Below are 15,301 nucleotides of genomic sequence, written 5' to 3' on the forward strand. Positions count from 1 at the left end.
CATCAGGCCGGGTCAGATGGATGGATGTTGGTAAAGGACACAGAGTGGTCTGCGTCTATCCGTCTCTGCCAAATAGAGGTCCACCGTGCTGCAGGCAGGGACCCAACTTTAATAATGCTGTGTCGCCATCCCCGCTGAAAAATAGTGATCCCAATCATTTTCATTGAGGTCAATACGCTTATTGTTTACTCTGTCCTAGTCTACCCTGTGCTGAATCTCTCTAATAGCGCTTGTATTTTGCAGTACGATACATTTTAATTTAACTGTTTGATTGTTTTTCAAAGGAGTGGATTTCAAACACATTGGAGCAGTTGGACTTTAAAGGGAGCGAGCTCAAGCCAGGTCATGCTTTTCCATGTCATGTAGCTGGGAGACATCATTGTCGCATGCTTAAGTGCCTGATTAATGAACCTCCCTGCTAATATCTTAATGAACAAAGAGCCTTCTGGGAATCGGGCTACAATACATGCAATTAGAAAAAAAAGAATGAACACAATGCACCAGGACTCTCCAATTATTAGTAAATATGGAGAATGGAAAGACGGGGGGGGGAAGCTGAAGAGACATAGTGAAGAGAGGGAAGGGAAAAGGAGGAAAAAGGGAGAGGGATTGATTAGATTTGTGACACTGACAAGATAATTGATGGTTGGATAGAGGCAAAAACTTAATCACTTATCCCTCGCTCACCCTTTCTTTTTCAATTCCTTTCAAAGTAAATCTCTCTCTCTCCCCCATATTGTTGATGCTAGATGACATTATAATGAAGCCTATTAGGATGCATTAGGGCCACGTCATCTTGGAAAAGTCCTCAGTCCTTTAACTGACAGTTTTTGTTTTTTTTGTGAGAAGGCTGCAACGTGTCCCGACTGCAGCCTCAAGGACGTGAGGGACCATACAGAGACAATCTTGAATGCTTCTGAAGACAAACAATCGAGAGGAGAATGATGAAGTGATTCGGACTCTGTAATAAGTGAAGCGAGGGACAAAGAAATGACTATATTTTCACAGACGATTCAAATAATCTTTATGATTTAGGAAGGTCCAGTGTATTATGTCCTTAAAGTCCAAAGATTTAAGACTTCACTCCTCTTGTCTGACCCCCCCCCCCCCCCTCCACATCACATGGTGCAGCTTTCACCAAAAATCCACAAATGTTTAGTTGTATCTGGGATGCTGTAGAGGATGGAAACCCATCACTCCTCAGGAAGGACACCAATGGGGGTTTTCCGTCTTTTTTATTCACCTGTTCATCCTTCATCCCTTCAACTCTAGTCGCCATCTGCACCTAATGCACTCCCTTGGTAAACAGATACAGAGAGGACCCCAATTACATCCATCATGGGGGAAACGGGGGTCTTCTTCCACCCATTTAGACTCTTGTGACTCTATTTTGGCTCAATCTACCCACAGTCATTCATATAAGCGGGATCCATTCGCCCTCTTCATCTGGCGTTTTTCAATCTATCCTCTGATCCTTCACCTCACCTTATCCATCCTGCCATTGCCCACTTTAATATGTCTCACACTGAGTCACACTGAGTTTAGTGTGGATTTATGTTAAAAAACTGTGCTAATCTGACAAATCATTTAGAAATAAAAACCATAAAAATCTAAATGTTCCTACACTGAAAGTAAGAAAAATCTAACCTTATGAACGCCATCATTGTAGTTCATCATTATTGTTAAAAAGTGTCAGATGAGTGACACTTAATAAAGTTTGAAATACATTGTTCCCTCAGATGCTGTCAGACTGAATAGCTGGTGGTGACTCAACTCTGCCATTACATTTAAATGAAAGACTGTCAGTGTTGATGAGCGCGTTCCCTTCACTGCACTGCAATCAAGGTACAAAGTGATGAATGGTGAGTTTAAAAAAAAAAACACCTTCAAGTTTAGATATATCAAGTCTGTGCTGAATTTGTGGACATTCACTCACTTACCACTTTATTAGGTACACAGGACACCTGATAAAGTGTCAATAATTGCATCTGGTGTTGTGTTTTTGCTGCTGTACTGCAGATCATCTGCTTCAAGGTTTGTTTCTGCCAAACCTTTTTCTTTTTTTAAGTATTCCTTTAAGTATTCCTTTAAGTTTCTGCCCTTTCCGTGACTGATTGAGTGTACCTAATAAAGCGGCTGCCGAGTGCACGTGGACACCGACACTGTGTCTCTCACCTGTGTGATGCGGGGGTGGGTGCACTTGCTGTTGATGCCGTTGTGCTCCAGCCACTGGTTCTCAGGGTGGGGGCAGTGTTGCTTGAGGGTGCAGCGGTTCTCTCCTTTACACCAAACGCACCCAAACAGCGGGTCTGCCTTCAGACACAAGCCGCAGCTTCCACGTTGGGCGTCACACTTGTACAGATGGACTGTGCCGGGAAGAGGAAAGAAAGAAAGAAAGGGGACGGAGGTAAGAGGAGGAGGAGGAGGAGGAGGAGAAGAAGGAGAAAACACAAGTGAACAACCTTTGACAATTGATTACAGAGGTGCAAATGCGTATACATTCAGTTGGGCAGAAAGTCTTTTTAAAAGATGGAAAACACTGTTTAAATATGCAAACAACAAAGTGAACATTCTGCCAGAGACATTCTTTGATATCTTCGTCTCATTATCTCTCCATCGATCATCATCTCTGTGAGTTTCTTCACACGCCGCTGCCTCTCGCCTCTGCTGCTCACACGCTACACATTTACCACATTATCTCCATGGCAACAAGTCTGCCATTTTCTTTTTAATTGTGATTAGATGCATGTGTTATCCATCCATCAAATGATGCCCTGGGAGCTGCTTCCTCTGCAGTCAAAAACAAAAAAAAGGCAGGAGGTTTGATAGAGGAGGACTCCAGTTCAAGCATCTCCTGCTCAGTTTTTGCTGCTTCTTTAAATCTACACTTATGCACAGGGGTATGTTTTGTAAAACTGCATTTGACTCACACACACACAAAAAAACACTGTACAAACTTTGCCTTAGAGCTCAGTGTCTTGTTGGCATATCATCTGCATTTTACCAATTATGACGCTCTCCAGCTGCCTTTGGTTAAAATGAGCTGTCTTTCTGTCAGAGGACTACAACCTGTGTCAGAGGACTACAACCCCCCCCAGCATGCAGCTGTTTTCTTGTCCCAGCACAGATCATTCACCATGGTGGATCGCCAGTGGCAAATCTAAATGTAACTCAGCAGCTGAACGCTGGATACTTACGGATATTTGGATATTTAGCACTTTGTTGTCAATCCACATAAACACATCTGAGTAGATGAAGGATTCCACAGAAATATATCTAATGGTTTAACCTTTGATTTCCTGTCAATCAGTTTGATTTGATTTAATTCATAATTGTATGGTTATTTATTGCCATTATTACCCTATACTTTTCTTTTATTGCATGACTGAAATGTGTGCCAGGAAAGTCTGCTGAATTGCTGAGATGAGAAAAAAAAAAAAATGAAATGAAGAATGAAGAGAGGCCGTGAGATTGAAACACTGCCAAATATCCACAGAGATGTTGACAAGGCAAATAAGAGTAACAGCTAAAAAGATTTGATATTTGGAATTCCAAGTCCAAGAGAGATAGACAGGCAGGCAGACAGACAGATGGAGGTAGACGGAGGCAGAGGGAGGGGAATGACTGACTAACAGAAGTCAGGTGAAAACAGAGGATGTGTTTAAGTTAACCACTCTACACACCAACATAAGGGAACGGATGCTGCACCTAAGCCTCACCACCTGCCTGTTGCCATGGAAACCGGCTCCAAGGGCAATAATGGGGAGGCGGCAGCCTTACTGTGTGTGTAAGTGTTTATGAGTGTGTGAGTTTATCGCTCACTATGTCGACTATACGTGTGCAGTTTGTCGTAATAGAAACTGTGGAAAAAACAAAAAAACTAAAGTGTAAGTCAGTCCTGTGTGTGTGTGTGTGTGTGTGTATGTATATGCGTGTATACATGCTTGTGTGTGTGTGTGTGTGTGTACACACGCCAGTGTGCATGCTCACCTTTGTTGTGGGCAGGGTTGTCAATGCTGAAATCTCCGTTCCAGATGACGGTCAGCTCCACGGGAAGACTGCTCATCTCCATCCCATCATAGAAATACTATCGCCATGGCAACCACAGACGGAGGGAGACATGGGGGAAGAGAGCGTTAGGCAGCAAGTATAAGAGAGAGCGAGAGAGAGAGTGTTGAGCTACTTTAAACTGTCTATTATATCCAAGTCCAAAAGCCTCTGCTGTCACAATAGTGTTTTAAATGAAAAATGCATCATCAACAGGTGGTTGTACACACACACACACACACACACACACTACACACAGCAGAGAGCTTCCCATGAAAAGATTATTTCTTTAGCTGGTTCTTTAACACCAGCAGGAGCGTGGAGGTTTGACGCTAGAATCATGATTTTCCGCTAAATTACAATTTCCCTCCTTCGCTGCTCAATCAAAGTACAATATTTGGATTGTGCTGTGATTATCCACACAAATCCTACAGACGTCTGCACGCGCAGACACTGACACACACTCGGAGTGATAAAGACAGACAGGAAGATGAGATGTTATTGTATCAACACATGATTTGCATCAGGAGCAGCATAAAGCCCTTTTTTTTCCCCATGCAAGTCATGCTGTCAACGCACTATTCAGTCAGTAAATGGAGCCTGATTGCAGAGACGGCTGCGTAAATGAAACAAAGTCAGGCTCTTGTCTCACGGCCGGGCTAATAGAGCAAAAACACTCCAGATGGAATGACTGTATCAGAGAATAATAAAGTAGGCACGGTTCATGGAGGTGGGATATCTTTGTGATTGTGGTGTGGTGTGAGGGTGGGGTGGGGATAATGACACACACACACATACCGATGTGTTCTGACACTGCACTGAGGAGCTGTTGAAGCGCAGGGCAGGAACTCGGTGTTCGCTCCCCTGGATGGTCAGCACACACTCGTACCCTCTCTGACCAGACTGCGGCTGGGGAAGGTTCTTTGCTCGCAGCGTGATGGGCTTCACCACGTTGACTGGAACCAGGATTCTCTCGGCTGGCAGTAGCTGGGGACACCCCTGCAAGAGAGACAACAAGACAACAAAGGGATGGTGACCACCCGCTGCTCTTCTCAGTGGGGTATTATGCATAATTGTTACTAGTTGAGCGTTTCTCGGGGAGATCCTGCGGTGCCATTTTTTGTGCTTTTGATTAACTGAACCGTTGGCATTCTGCGCCCGAGTGACAGTTAGTGTCTTTTCTGATGTTCCATTGTTGTGAAAAGGATCCACACCAACAGTTTTAATCAATTAAATCTGCGTGGAGACACCGAGCATGAACGCTAGTTGCACCAGGAGGAGAATTCCTCAACCCTGACAGACAGAGTATTAATCATTTATCACAACCACCGAAACAGTACTTCACCAACATTCATTTAATTTAATGACATGACATGACATGTTAACTTCAACTGTGTAATGTTTTTTAACGGCTTGTATTATTATACATGCTTTATGGCGTTAAGTTGCATGAGTTGTGGGGTTCTCGCTCAGACGGCCCCAGGACTTGCACACATTCAAGGGCCAGTTAAAAGAGGCTCTCGACAGTCATCATCCACAGGAAGTTAAATAAGTCATACAATAAAACACGCGTAAACTCTCACTTTGCATTTGAATATTTTGGCTGATATTGTCATGTTTTCACCTCAAGTGCCTATGGATCATCGTGAGGTTGATGGCGGCAAAAATGAATGATACAGAGAGACAGAGAGAAAGAAAGAGAGCAAGAGAGATTAGTCACTCAGCAGTTGGAGGTCTAAAATTAACAGCCAATCAGTGCAGGTGTGAGTACCTGGCTAAATATAGAGCACCTATGCTTGAAATGAGGAGATAAACAGAAGAGAAAAGGAGGACACAGAGGACAAGGTGGCAGGAGTGGGACTGACAAGCAGACGTGAAAGGTGAGGAGCGATTAAAAAAGGGGGGGTTAGGATTATAAATAGGAAAGAAGACTTTCTGAAGTCAAGAGAGAGGCACAACAAGATGAGAGTGAGTGCAACTGCAAAACGATTAAGCGTGCGCAACAGGAGGAGCCTTAGCATGTCAAAGAGGCAGAAGGAAAGAGGGTGAAAGGAAGGAAAGGAGATAAGGTGAAACTGAGGGGAGTGAAGCATAGCGTACGTTGAACTGGGCGATAACACTCGTTTGAAGTTCATTAAAAGCCCCTTGATTGGGTTAGGCCTAGTGACTGACTGGATGGCTGCACTGTGGTGGTGTTTGGGGGAGGGGGGGGGGGGGGGGTTACACTGTAACACTATTCAAAAAGTCATTATAGATAAATGACACACAGGGTGAGTGAGTTCACTAGTGGGGGAGAGGAGGCACGAGGTGGTGTTTGCTCTCTCCCAAATCTCATTTTCCTAAGAACGAATTGTCATATTTGGAGAATGAAAATGAGTGGAAGAGCAAAGAGAGACGCCATCCATTTTTTAATCACATCTCTTCCAGTTAATACACTTTTGCATAATAGGGACAATAAATCTCATCTGGTGAATGAGCGCACCGGAGTGTGACACAGTGTAACACGGTGACACGCAAACATCGTGCACCCATAGTGGCGCACACGTTGATGGGGGGGGGGGGGGGGGTCAGAGGACAGAGGTCACGGAGCTGAAAATGACTGTTTCTTTTTGAATACGAGTGAAGTGTAAAAATACAACACAAAACATAACAGCATCTCTTGCACACACACATCTAAACTGTTTAAAACACCTTTTAATTATCCACACAACTGCACACCGTCAACATACTCTGTGGTTTCTCTTGGTGTCGATCTTAAACATCTTAATCCTATGTCTTACCATTTTAATGTGGTGACCAAAGGACACAGGAAAACAGATAAAATACCAAAATTAATTATGCGGAAAGGAGCCCATAAGCAAGCATGTTATCATTATGCACACTCCTCTCATACGCCGCGACTGCTGACAGCAGGTCCCGAGCTATAAAGCCAGCTTTCAGTGGAGTGGACACACACATGTGCGTGTCCTCGTTGGCTACTAATGCCGGCGCCATTGGCGGTGATGCTCACTGTCGCCTCTTTAAGATTCATGTCAACATTAAGTTGATCTAATGCCAGTGTGTTTATTGCTGCTCTCCACCCTCCCGACCCCGCCCCCCAACAACAACTGAGGTGTGATAAATGACCGCAGGAGCAAACGTTAAATCACCACACAGATACATGTACACAAAGTGCACACTGCATAAACATAAATATGCGCACGCTCGCTGTGCGCCATCACACTGACACAAAATTAAAATTAAACAAGTGCAGCTCTTCACTGTACCAGCCGGCTGACGATTCAAGAGGAGCACTGGAGTGTCATATTGTTGAATATTTGAAGTATTATTTCACTGTAATTTCACAAGTATTTTTACTAAATTAAAAGGGAAAAACACTGATGTTTAGTGCCATCAACCCAATGCAATCTCTGTAGTGACACCAGTTGTATCTGTAGTGCTTAAATGACATGATAAAAAAATAACCACTTCCAGATTAATTAAGCTGCAGACCAAATTGTAAACATCTTAAAAGTTCATTATTTGCTGGTTAGACCAAATTAATCAATTGACTTGAACAGGAGGTGACTTATCTTCTGTGATGTGAAGATGTGAACTTCACTGACACGGCAGTAACAGTAACATAATAAGCCCTGACATTTGAAAATCAACTTTCCCTCGTATATAATTATCCTTATTTTTCTCTTTCTATCACATACATTTTTCCTGAACTCAGTTAGCTCCGCCCTCGTTCATTTATCTTTCTCTAAACTAAGTGTGTGTGTTGTTAGGCCTATCTAGCCCACTGACCCTTCTCATTTCTCTTATCAACTCCCTCTCACCGTTTCTTGCTTCCCTTCTCCCTCTCTCTCTCTCCTGACGTCTTTTCTTCTCGGGGACCTTCTTAGATCGGATAATTAGAGACTGGTGGGAGGTGTGAAGGGTGGAAACGGAGACAGTGACAGAGAGTAGGACGCAGAGAGAGTGGGAACTGTGAACGTAAAAGCCCTTGGCATAGTTTGAAGAAAAGGGAGGGTGCGAGTTAGAGGGAGGCAGGCCCATAATTATGGCAGTGTAAGGTGTGTCGATGAAGAGGATCCGCAGTTCTTATACACGTACGTACACACACACACACTCTGGTTACCAAGAGCTTCCCTTAACTGGCCTCTGTTTTATCATCTCCTACAGAGCCTCGGGCAAAGACACTCCGCAGCTCTCTGTTCACCCTCCCTCATTCCCTGCTGCTCCTCACCTTGTTCCTATCCTGCTGTTCAATCCTCACTTCTTTCCCCCAAATATCGCCTCCCTTGGTCCTTCTTTTCTCTCGTCCTTTGTGGTCCCTTTCAGTCTTTTAGAGGGAAAAATTCGATATAATAACCTGAGCCAAAAGATTTGGCTATGATGGAGGCATAAAATGCCATTGTCTTTAAACCAGTGGCTAAAAGCAGACCTAGGCTTTATGAAACATTAATCACTGGTCATTTCCTTCCCATTTAGTTCATGTTTATGTTTTTACTCCATAATTACTTAACTGACTCCTCCAACAGTGGTTCCCTGTGTATGAAATTGATTTATCCATGAATCGAACCAAAGCGCCTTCCTCCACAATCCCCGGCTAATACAGGCAACTAACGGCTATTAGCGCCCGCATTTAACTTCTTTAATGAAATTAAATTGATCCCTTCATCAATACGTTCCTGGTTAATAAACTCAGAGGCTTTGATCACCTCAGCGCGGCCAGGAAGCGACTATAGTGCGAGGGTAAACTAAAGTATTGGTGAGAGATGGTTAATTTGAATTCAGTAACGGTTATACTCGTTGTGTGTTTTCCATTTCCCTGCCAGCTGAATATGTTAGAGACACGCTTGGCGGTAGATCAGGAAATGTACACGCTGTGTTGCAGACAGGAGAAGAGGAAAAAGGAAACGTTCCCCCGTGGTTTTCATTATACAAAGAGAACAGGAAGTGTCCTCCGTCTCCTCCGTTGGTGTTACTATAAGTGTGAATGCGGGGAGAAAAAAAATGGCTAAATAGGCAGGTACAAACAAAGACTGCTTATAACCTTCAACCAACTCAGTCCAACAGCTGTGGTCGGGAATCACTTTTAGCTGTTTATCCAGACAAAGTAGTGTGCATGTTCTCTGTCGGTTACGCTCAGCACAATCGCTCAGTCCTTGAGATGTGCCGAGGGCAAACAGGGACGTGGCCTTGGCTAAATGTGCAAACAGGCAAACGTCTGATCCACGTGCCCATATCATCGCTGGCATGAACAAAAAGGCACCCACAGTACACCCAGGCCTGGCTTTACCTTCGTCCTGCTGTGCATACTAACAACAAGCTCAACCAGTGGGGAGATTTGCCTGGCCTCAGTCATTAGCATAGAGTTAAGGGATTATTCAGATCACTGCATGAAATCCCTTAATTGTAATAGTGCGCAAAAAGTTCATTTACATGAGAATGAGGCCGTCCCATTTTCATGGCGCAATGTTGACTTTCTTGCTTTTCGTGATATTTGGGAATGAATGAATCAGTGAATGTTTGTTTACACGTTTAAATTACTAATTCAGAGTTTGACGACCAAACGTCTGGCAGCAAATACATGACCTTGGAGTTCCGGGGTTAATTAAAAGCAAATTAAAAGCTATTAAGCCTGGAAAACACCTGCTCTATATATACACACACACAAAAAAAATGACATTAATGTGCCAAGACCAAATCCCCCTCTCTTTATTTTTGGTTTCTTTTAGTGAGCAACACAACAGGAGGGGATTCACACATTATTATCCACAGCCAATATTGACCACCAGCGTCTGAATTAATTGAAAAAGTAACCCTGCAAAGACTTAGGCTCCAATAATGGGAATTTTGGGGGAAGAAAAAAAAAAGAAAAAAGAAGTAATATAGTCCGTGCAGGTTGAATGGCTCTGGGGAAACATGGGAGGAATAACATAAATTAAGAGTCGACTGCTCATCAAAGGAGGCAATCTGGCCGAGCTTGTCCCCGCCTGTTGTGTGGCGTCTGCCAACGCCGACGTGAACAACAGTGATCCTCTCCGTAGCTCACCTCAGGCGAGGATTAACAGCACTCTAACTCCGTGTACAACCCTCCCCTCAAAACTAACGTCAATTAGAGTGCAGGCAGGGAAAAGCGTAAACACCCCTGTACCACACAACAACATACGAGTGCATAGATTTCTACAGATCACACAGAACACAGGTCCACAAACACCACAAACACAGGCACAGTGGTGAAGGCCACCACTGTGGCAGCTACTCTAAATCAGAGTGAGACCTCTCTCGCAGAAAGGGAAGTGGGCGGGTCGGAGGCATCCGCTGAATGTACCCCCATCCAGCGAGGAGCATGTCCTCTGCAGCAGAGCAGCCTAATTACAGTGGGCTCTGCTTCGACGGGAATAGAACCGGCTGCCAATACTATTGATAATTCACACAGACTCGGCTGTTGCGGGGAATAGGGATGGGCAGGAGGAAATGGCTCAGTTTTATTAGCTTCCACTGGCCTTTGATGTGTAATCAAGAGCCAGACATGCCAAGAGACTCATGCCAGATGGAAGCACTACAAGCTGAAAGGTGTCTTGATCCTTTTAACATAACTCTTTTTTGAACGTGAAATCCAGAATGATAGCTATTAGTCTCGCATGGCCAAACATCCTCCCCCCCCCCCCCCCCCCCCCCCCCCCCTCAATTTATTTCACTGTGTTTTATGACTTGGCAGACCCACTCAAAGAAAAGGCTGTCTGGAGTTGGTCAGCTTCAGGGATTCTTGGACAGGAGTTTGCTCGTCCTTGCGCCTCCAGACAGAGATTATAGTAGAAATGCCGTGGCCTACAATGACGAGTGTACTCTTCTGATGCCACTTATGGCCCGGAGTTAATCAAAGTGCGAGAAATAAAGTCAGAAATAAACGGTTTGCAGGCTCACCTCGGGATTCTTGACTCGTCCCTCCTGGAAGGAGCATGTGCGAGGGTCGTGAGTACAATCGTGTCTGTATTTGCACCAGTGGCACTGGTAGGGACTACTCACACACGACAGACACCTGCATGGAGAGCGGAGGACAGGGAAGGCAGTGTTGCAAATTAATATTGAACTGCAACGAATACACTGGAGAACAAAAGCTCAATATGCCAATTTTGAACACTTTCAACAATCAGTGTATTTGCAAGAAAATCCAACATTACCAACAAGGGAAATTGACTCAAATCCACTCCAAATGCTTTCATGTGTTTAAAATGTGTCTATCACAGATCTGAAAGCAACGCCGTGAACGAGTGACTTACGATTTGTGCACGCTGCAGTTGTAGAAAACAAAACTGGTGTTTGCGAATGCCAAGCCCGTCTCCTTGGATTTGAGATAAAGCTGCACAATCTGGTGGTCTCCTGGTGGTGAAAACAACAGTCACAGTCAAAATGAAGTTTGTAATGGCATGAAAGGAAATACAAAGACAGCTATTGCACAAAATGGGGGGGGCGTGTCTGAAGCGCACATGTAGATACACTTTTGGGACTGCTGCACTGCTTTATATGATTGTAATGTTATTCATATGCTCACATATTTGTCTTTAGATTGTTTTGTTTTATTGATATTAAGATATCACCATGAAGGAAATGTGACTGTCACGCTTTGAGCCACAGGTGCTGAGCCTGTTGCAGTAGTGAGTGTAGTATCTTTAGAGAGACACAGAGAGGCAGGGTTTCTTGGGTTAAATCTCTCTATCTATATTTTTTTCCCTCTCACAAGAGACAATAAAAGTTGGTGCACACGCGCCTCCCTTGGGACGGAAAATATTCTCCTGCATAAGTCTTTGACAAGGTAAAGGGAGGAAGACGATGAATCAGAAACTGTGTGTGTGTGTGTGTGTGTGTGCGTGTGTACAAGTGCAGATTTGTGTGAAAGCTTGCGCCTCATCTGTATTTGGTGTGTCCTTTTGTCTGGCCCTAATGAAGGCGTTCATGTTTAATTCAACAGCACATCCACACATCTAACTGCTCTCCCTCTCTCTACCTCTGTACCTCCCTTTCTCTCATCACCACTCTATCTCCGCACACAGGTCCCTTCGCTTCCTTCCACCGTGCGACTCTTTCTTCTCCCTGTGTCTCACTCCATCTCTTTAACAAAGAAGGAATCATTCATCAATCACAGTAAAAGCACAGCTGACAACGGATCTGTCCTAATTAGGCCACCTAAATGTTACCTTGAAGCCTGCTAGGACTATCTTTCCTCCCCAAGCTTAGACTAATGAGGTGTAGTAAAAAATGGAAGACGGTTTGAATATAGGCAAAAAAAAAAAAAGTGAGTAATTCTCCTCCTTCCTGACGCAGGAAGGAGACATAATTGTGTGAGTTTGTGGCTGTGGGTAGCACACAAGGCAAAAGACTCTTAATTTGTGTGTCTCAAAATACACATTTACCCTTCTACATCAGCAGCTTTACATATGAATATGAGCAAATATTGATATAAAGGTACCCTCAGGCTTTCTAAAAGGTGTACATCTGTGTGCTGTTTATCTGTGGATTACTTTATTATAGTGCATGCATGTTTCATTTACTTTCTCTACATATACTGCAATCTTTCCTCATGGAAATGACATTTTTTCTCATAGGAAACCATATGTCTCATCCTTGGTTATCCTTTGTATGTACATTTTAAGCACCAATGATGGATCACAATCTTTTTCTCTTCTGTCCTTTTTCACTTTTTGCTCATTTTTCTTTCTTTTTAAAAAAAACAAACAAAAAAAAAACAATGGAAAGATGGCATCGTCATTATCTTTACATGAGGACACACTAAGGGTTGGTAATGAAGGATTGTCTGCCTGGGGACAGGACTTCCCAGATGGGAGTGTGGTTCAATTAGACCAGGCTTAGTCAACCAAAGAGAGGGGAGGTGAAGTAATATTCCCCCTTTTCTGCTTGTGGAATAAATAACTGTTTGGCTGTTTGCCTCTTGAAGGCAATGGAAACAGTGACATTTACTGCAGGGACCGTGTAAGCTCTGTATTAGCAGAAACTTGGCCGTGCAGCTTGATATTCTCTCTTTTTCTGCACTCGGGGTTAACTGGGGTCCCATCACTCCCTCTGGAACACATCCACTTTGAGGTAGGATGGTAAACAATCCCACAGCAGACTAATAAGTAATGTTCACTCAATTACTAAATACGTCCTCGGGCAGTGCTCCGAGGCCCGCACAGTTACCGATGGCAACGAGATAACAACATTTCATATAACACGGGGAGTCCTAGACAGCACGTTAAAAAAAATAAAAAATAAAAATCGATGGATGTTCCCTCTTGTGACAGACGTGCATGATTTCAGAATCAAAACACGTGGTCTAACATTGATTCTGGCAATGCTGCTTCATATACTTTTATTAATATAACATATTCATATTTACTTAAACGGGTGCTGATCCTAGAGTCTGTAGGTGCTATGAATTTAGAGATTTATAGCAGGCAACTGTTCATTTTATGTGGTGTTAAAACCACTAAACAGTATTGTGTTATTCATGGATTTTTGCTCATAAAATTACAACCCCACTTGTTTGCTATTATTCGGGGAAGAGTCATAAGCTCACCTTTGTCGACAACTATTCGCGGCATCTCTTTCTCAGCAGGTGAAAAGCACTTGATCCGGTTTCCATCCACCAACCCATTCATCTCAGCCAGGTCCTCAAAGCTGCAGCTCACACCCGCTGAAAGTTCGGGGACATTGTGGGCTTCCAGCACCAACTGCAGGGCGACAAAAAAAGTCAAATATGTCAAATATAGACAACAAAAAGAAAATGAAGTGCAGTTTCAGTGCCTTCACATTCACAATGTCCAAAAAAAAAAATCATAAATAATGTTAGTTTTTTCCTTTATTATAGCAAATGCAGTTTCCCTTATCACACATATGTTAAAAAATAATGGCTGACAACCTGTGGAACAAAACTTTACAACTGTGGAGTAAAGAATAATGGGATAAAGAATGAAAGTCTTCTTTTGAGCATTTTTTAGGCATGTCTAAATATATATATATATATAATCGCTAGATGATGCACTGGAGCCACAGTTAGCATAACTCAATTCCAGTTATGATACAAAAACTCTCCCCACACTTCATCACTTCTGCTTCTACTTGGTAACACATTTTCCTGTAGGATGACAAAGTCAGAAGAGAGATATTTTGTTACTTTTTTTTTTTATCACTTTTGCAGGTATTCAAAATGTCAATGTTCTTCTTCACACAGGGCAGGCTGACATTATCACTTACTCTAGTTCACTCTCTCTTTAACTAGCTGTGTGATAAGAGTATAAACTGGTGCCTTAGCAACTAAGATTGTGGGGCACAGATTAGTCAAATAGTAAAGAACAAGTTAGTTGAGTCTAAGGAGAAGACAGGTGTAAATTAATGTTTATGATTAGATACTTAGGTGAAATCTGCACACATATATACAGTGTGTATATATATATATATATATATATATATTACACTTCAAGCTTAAATAAATGCATCTACCATTAAAAAAAAAGAGTTTCCCCAAAATCGTTTCATTGCAAACTGACCATTTCATGGTCAGGGATAAACAGGTTAGATCTGTGTCCCAAATGTTGTTATATTACTGAGAATGCTGCATCTGTGAGCACTTGAGATCAGTTTCAGCGCCAACATGTTCTTCAAATAACAAAATGTTACTCATGAGAGGCACAGCTGCAAGTTCTGTGCAGATCTGCCCTATCTGCAGGACGATCGGTGGCCGGAGGCCAGCAGGGTACTCTTGTACGAGGTGCTCTACAGTGCATCCAAACAACATCAAACCACTGTTGCAAAAAAACAAAAGGACTTCATTGACTCAGATCTGAAATCTGTGTCACATGCTAGGCTGCTAGTGCTACTACCCTGTGGCATCAATGATCGGTATGGATTTCCCATTTAATCTTAATGTCCTGACAAAAATCTGTGGTTTTATGAAAGAAAGACAAACAAAAAAGAAGAAGGAACGAGGAGCTGGAAGAGATGGAGGAAGCCTATTGAATGGGCTGAAACTGGTGCAGAACAAAGTAGCAGGAAGGTGAACAAATGAGCCAGTGAAGAATTGAGGAGATGAGGAAAAAGGCTGGACAGGGAGAGAAAAGAGGACACGCTGGGAGATATATAATGCAAATTTCCCACTTCATTTGAAAATGCTGCGTAAGCTTGCTGCAACTCAGGGAAAAAAAAGAAATCCTCAGGTGGAGTAGGACGGGACAAAAAAAGGACCGTCCTTGAAGAAAGAATAATA

General features: G+C 43.1%; 1 protein-coding gene across 1 annotated transcript in view; it reads right to left on the reverse strand.

Moving 5' to 3' along the window:
* Positions 1-15,301, reverse strand: part of plxna4 (plexin A4) — a 183,659-nt gene that overhangs the window by 34,171 nt on the left and 134,187 nt on the right. Inside the window, exons 7-12 of the mRNA XM_058624311.1 lie at positions 13,616-13,769; positions 11,322-11,421; positions 10,966-11,080; positions 4,846-5,046; positions 3,991-4,087; positions 2,176-2,366 (exon numbers count right to left, since the gene is read on the reverse strand). Coding sequence (XP_058480294.1) covers positions 2,176-2,366; positions 3,991-4,087; positions 4,846-5,046; positions 10,966-11,080; positions 11,322-11,421; positions 13,616-13,769 — 858 coding nt within the window. The remainder of the gene's footprint in view (positions 1-2,175; positions 2,367-3,990; positions 4,088-4,845; positions 5,047-10,965; positions 11,081-11,321; positions 11,422-13,615; positions 13,770-15,301) is intronic.

This window comes from Solea solea, chromosome 3, assembly GCF_958295425.1.
Source record: "Solea solea chromosome 3, fSolSol10.1, whole genome shotgun sequence".
Taxonomy (NCBI): domain Eukaryota; kingdom Metazoa; phylum Chordata; class Actinopteri; order Pleuronectiformes; family Soleidae; genus Solea; species Solea solea.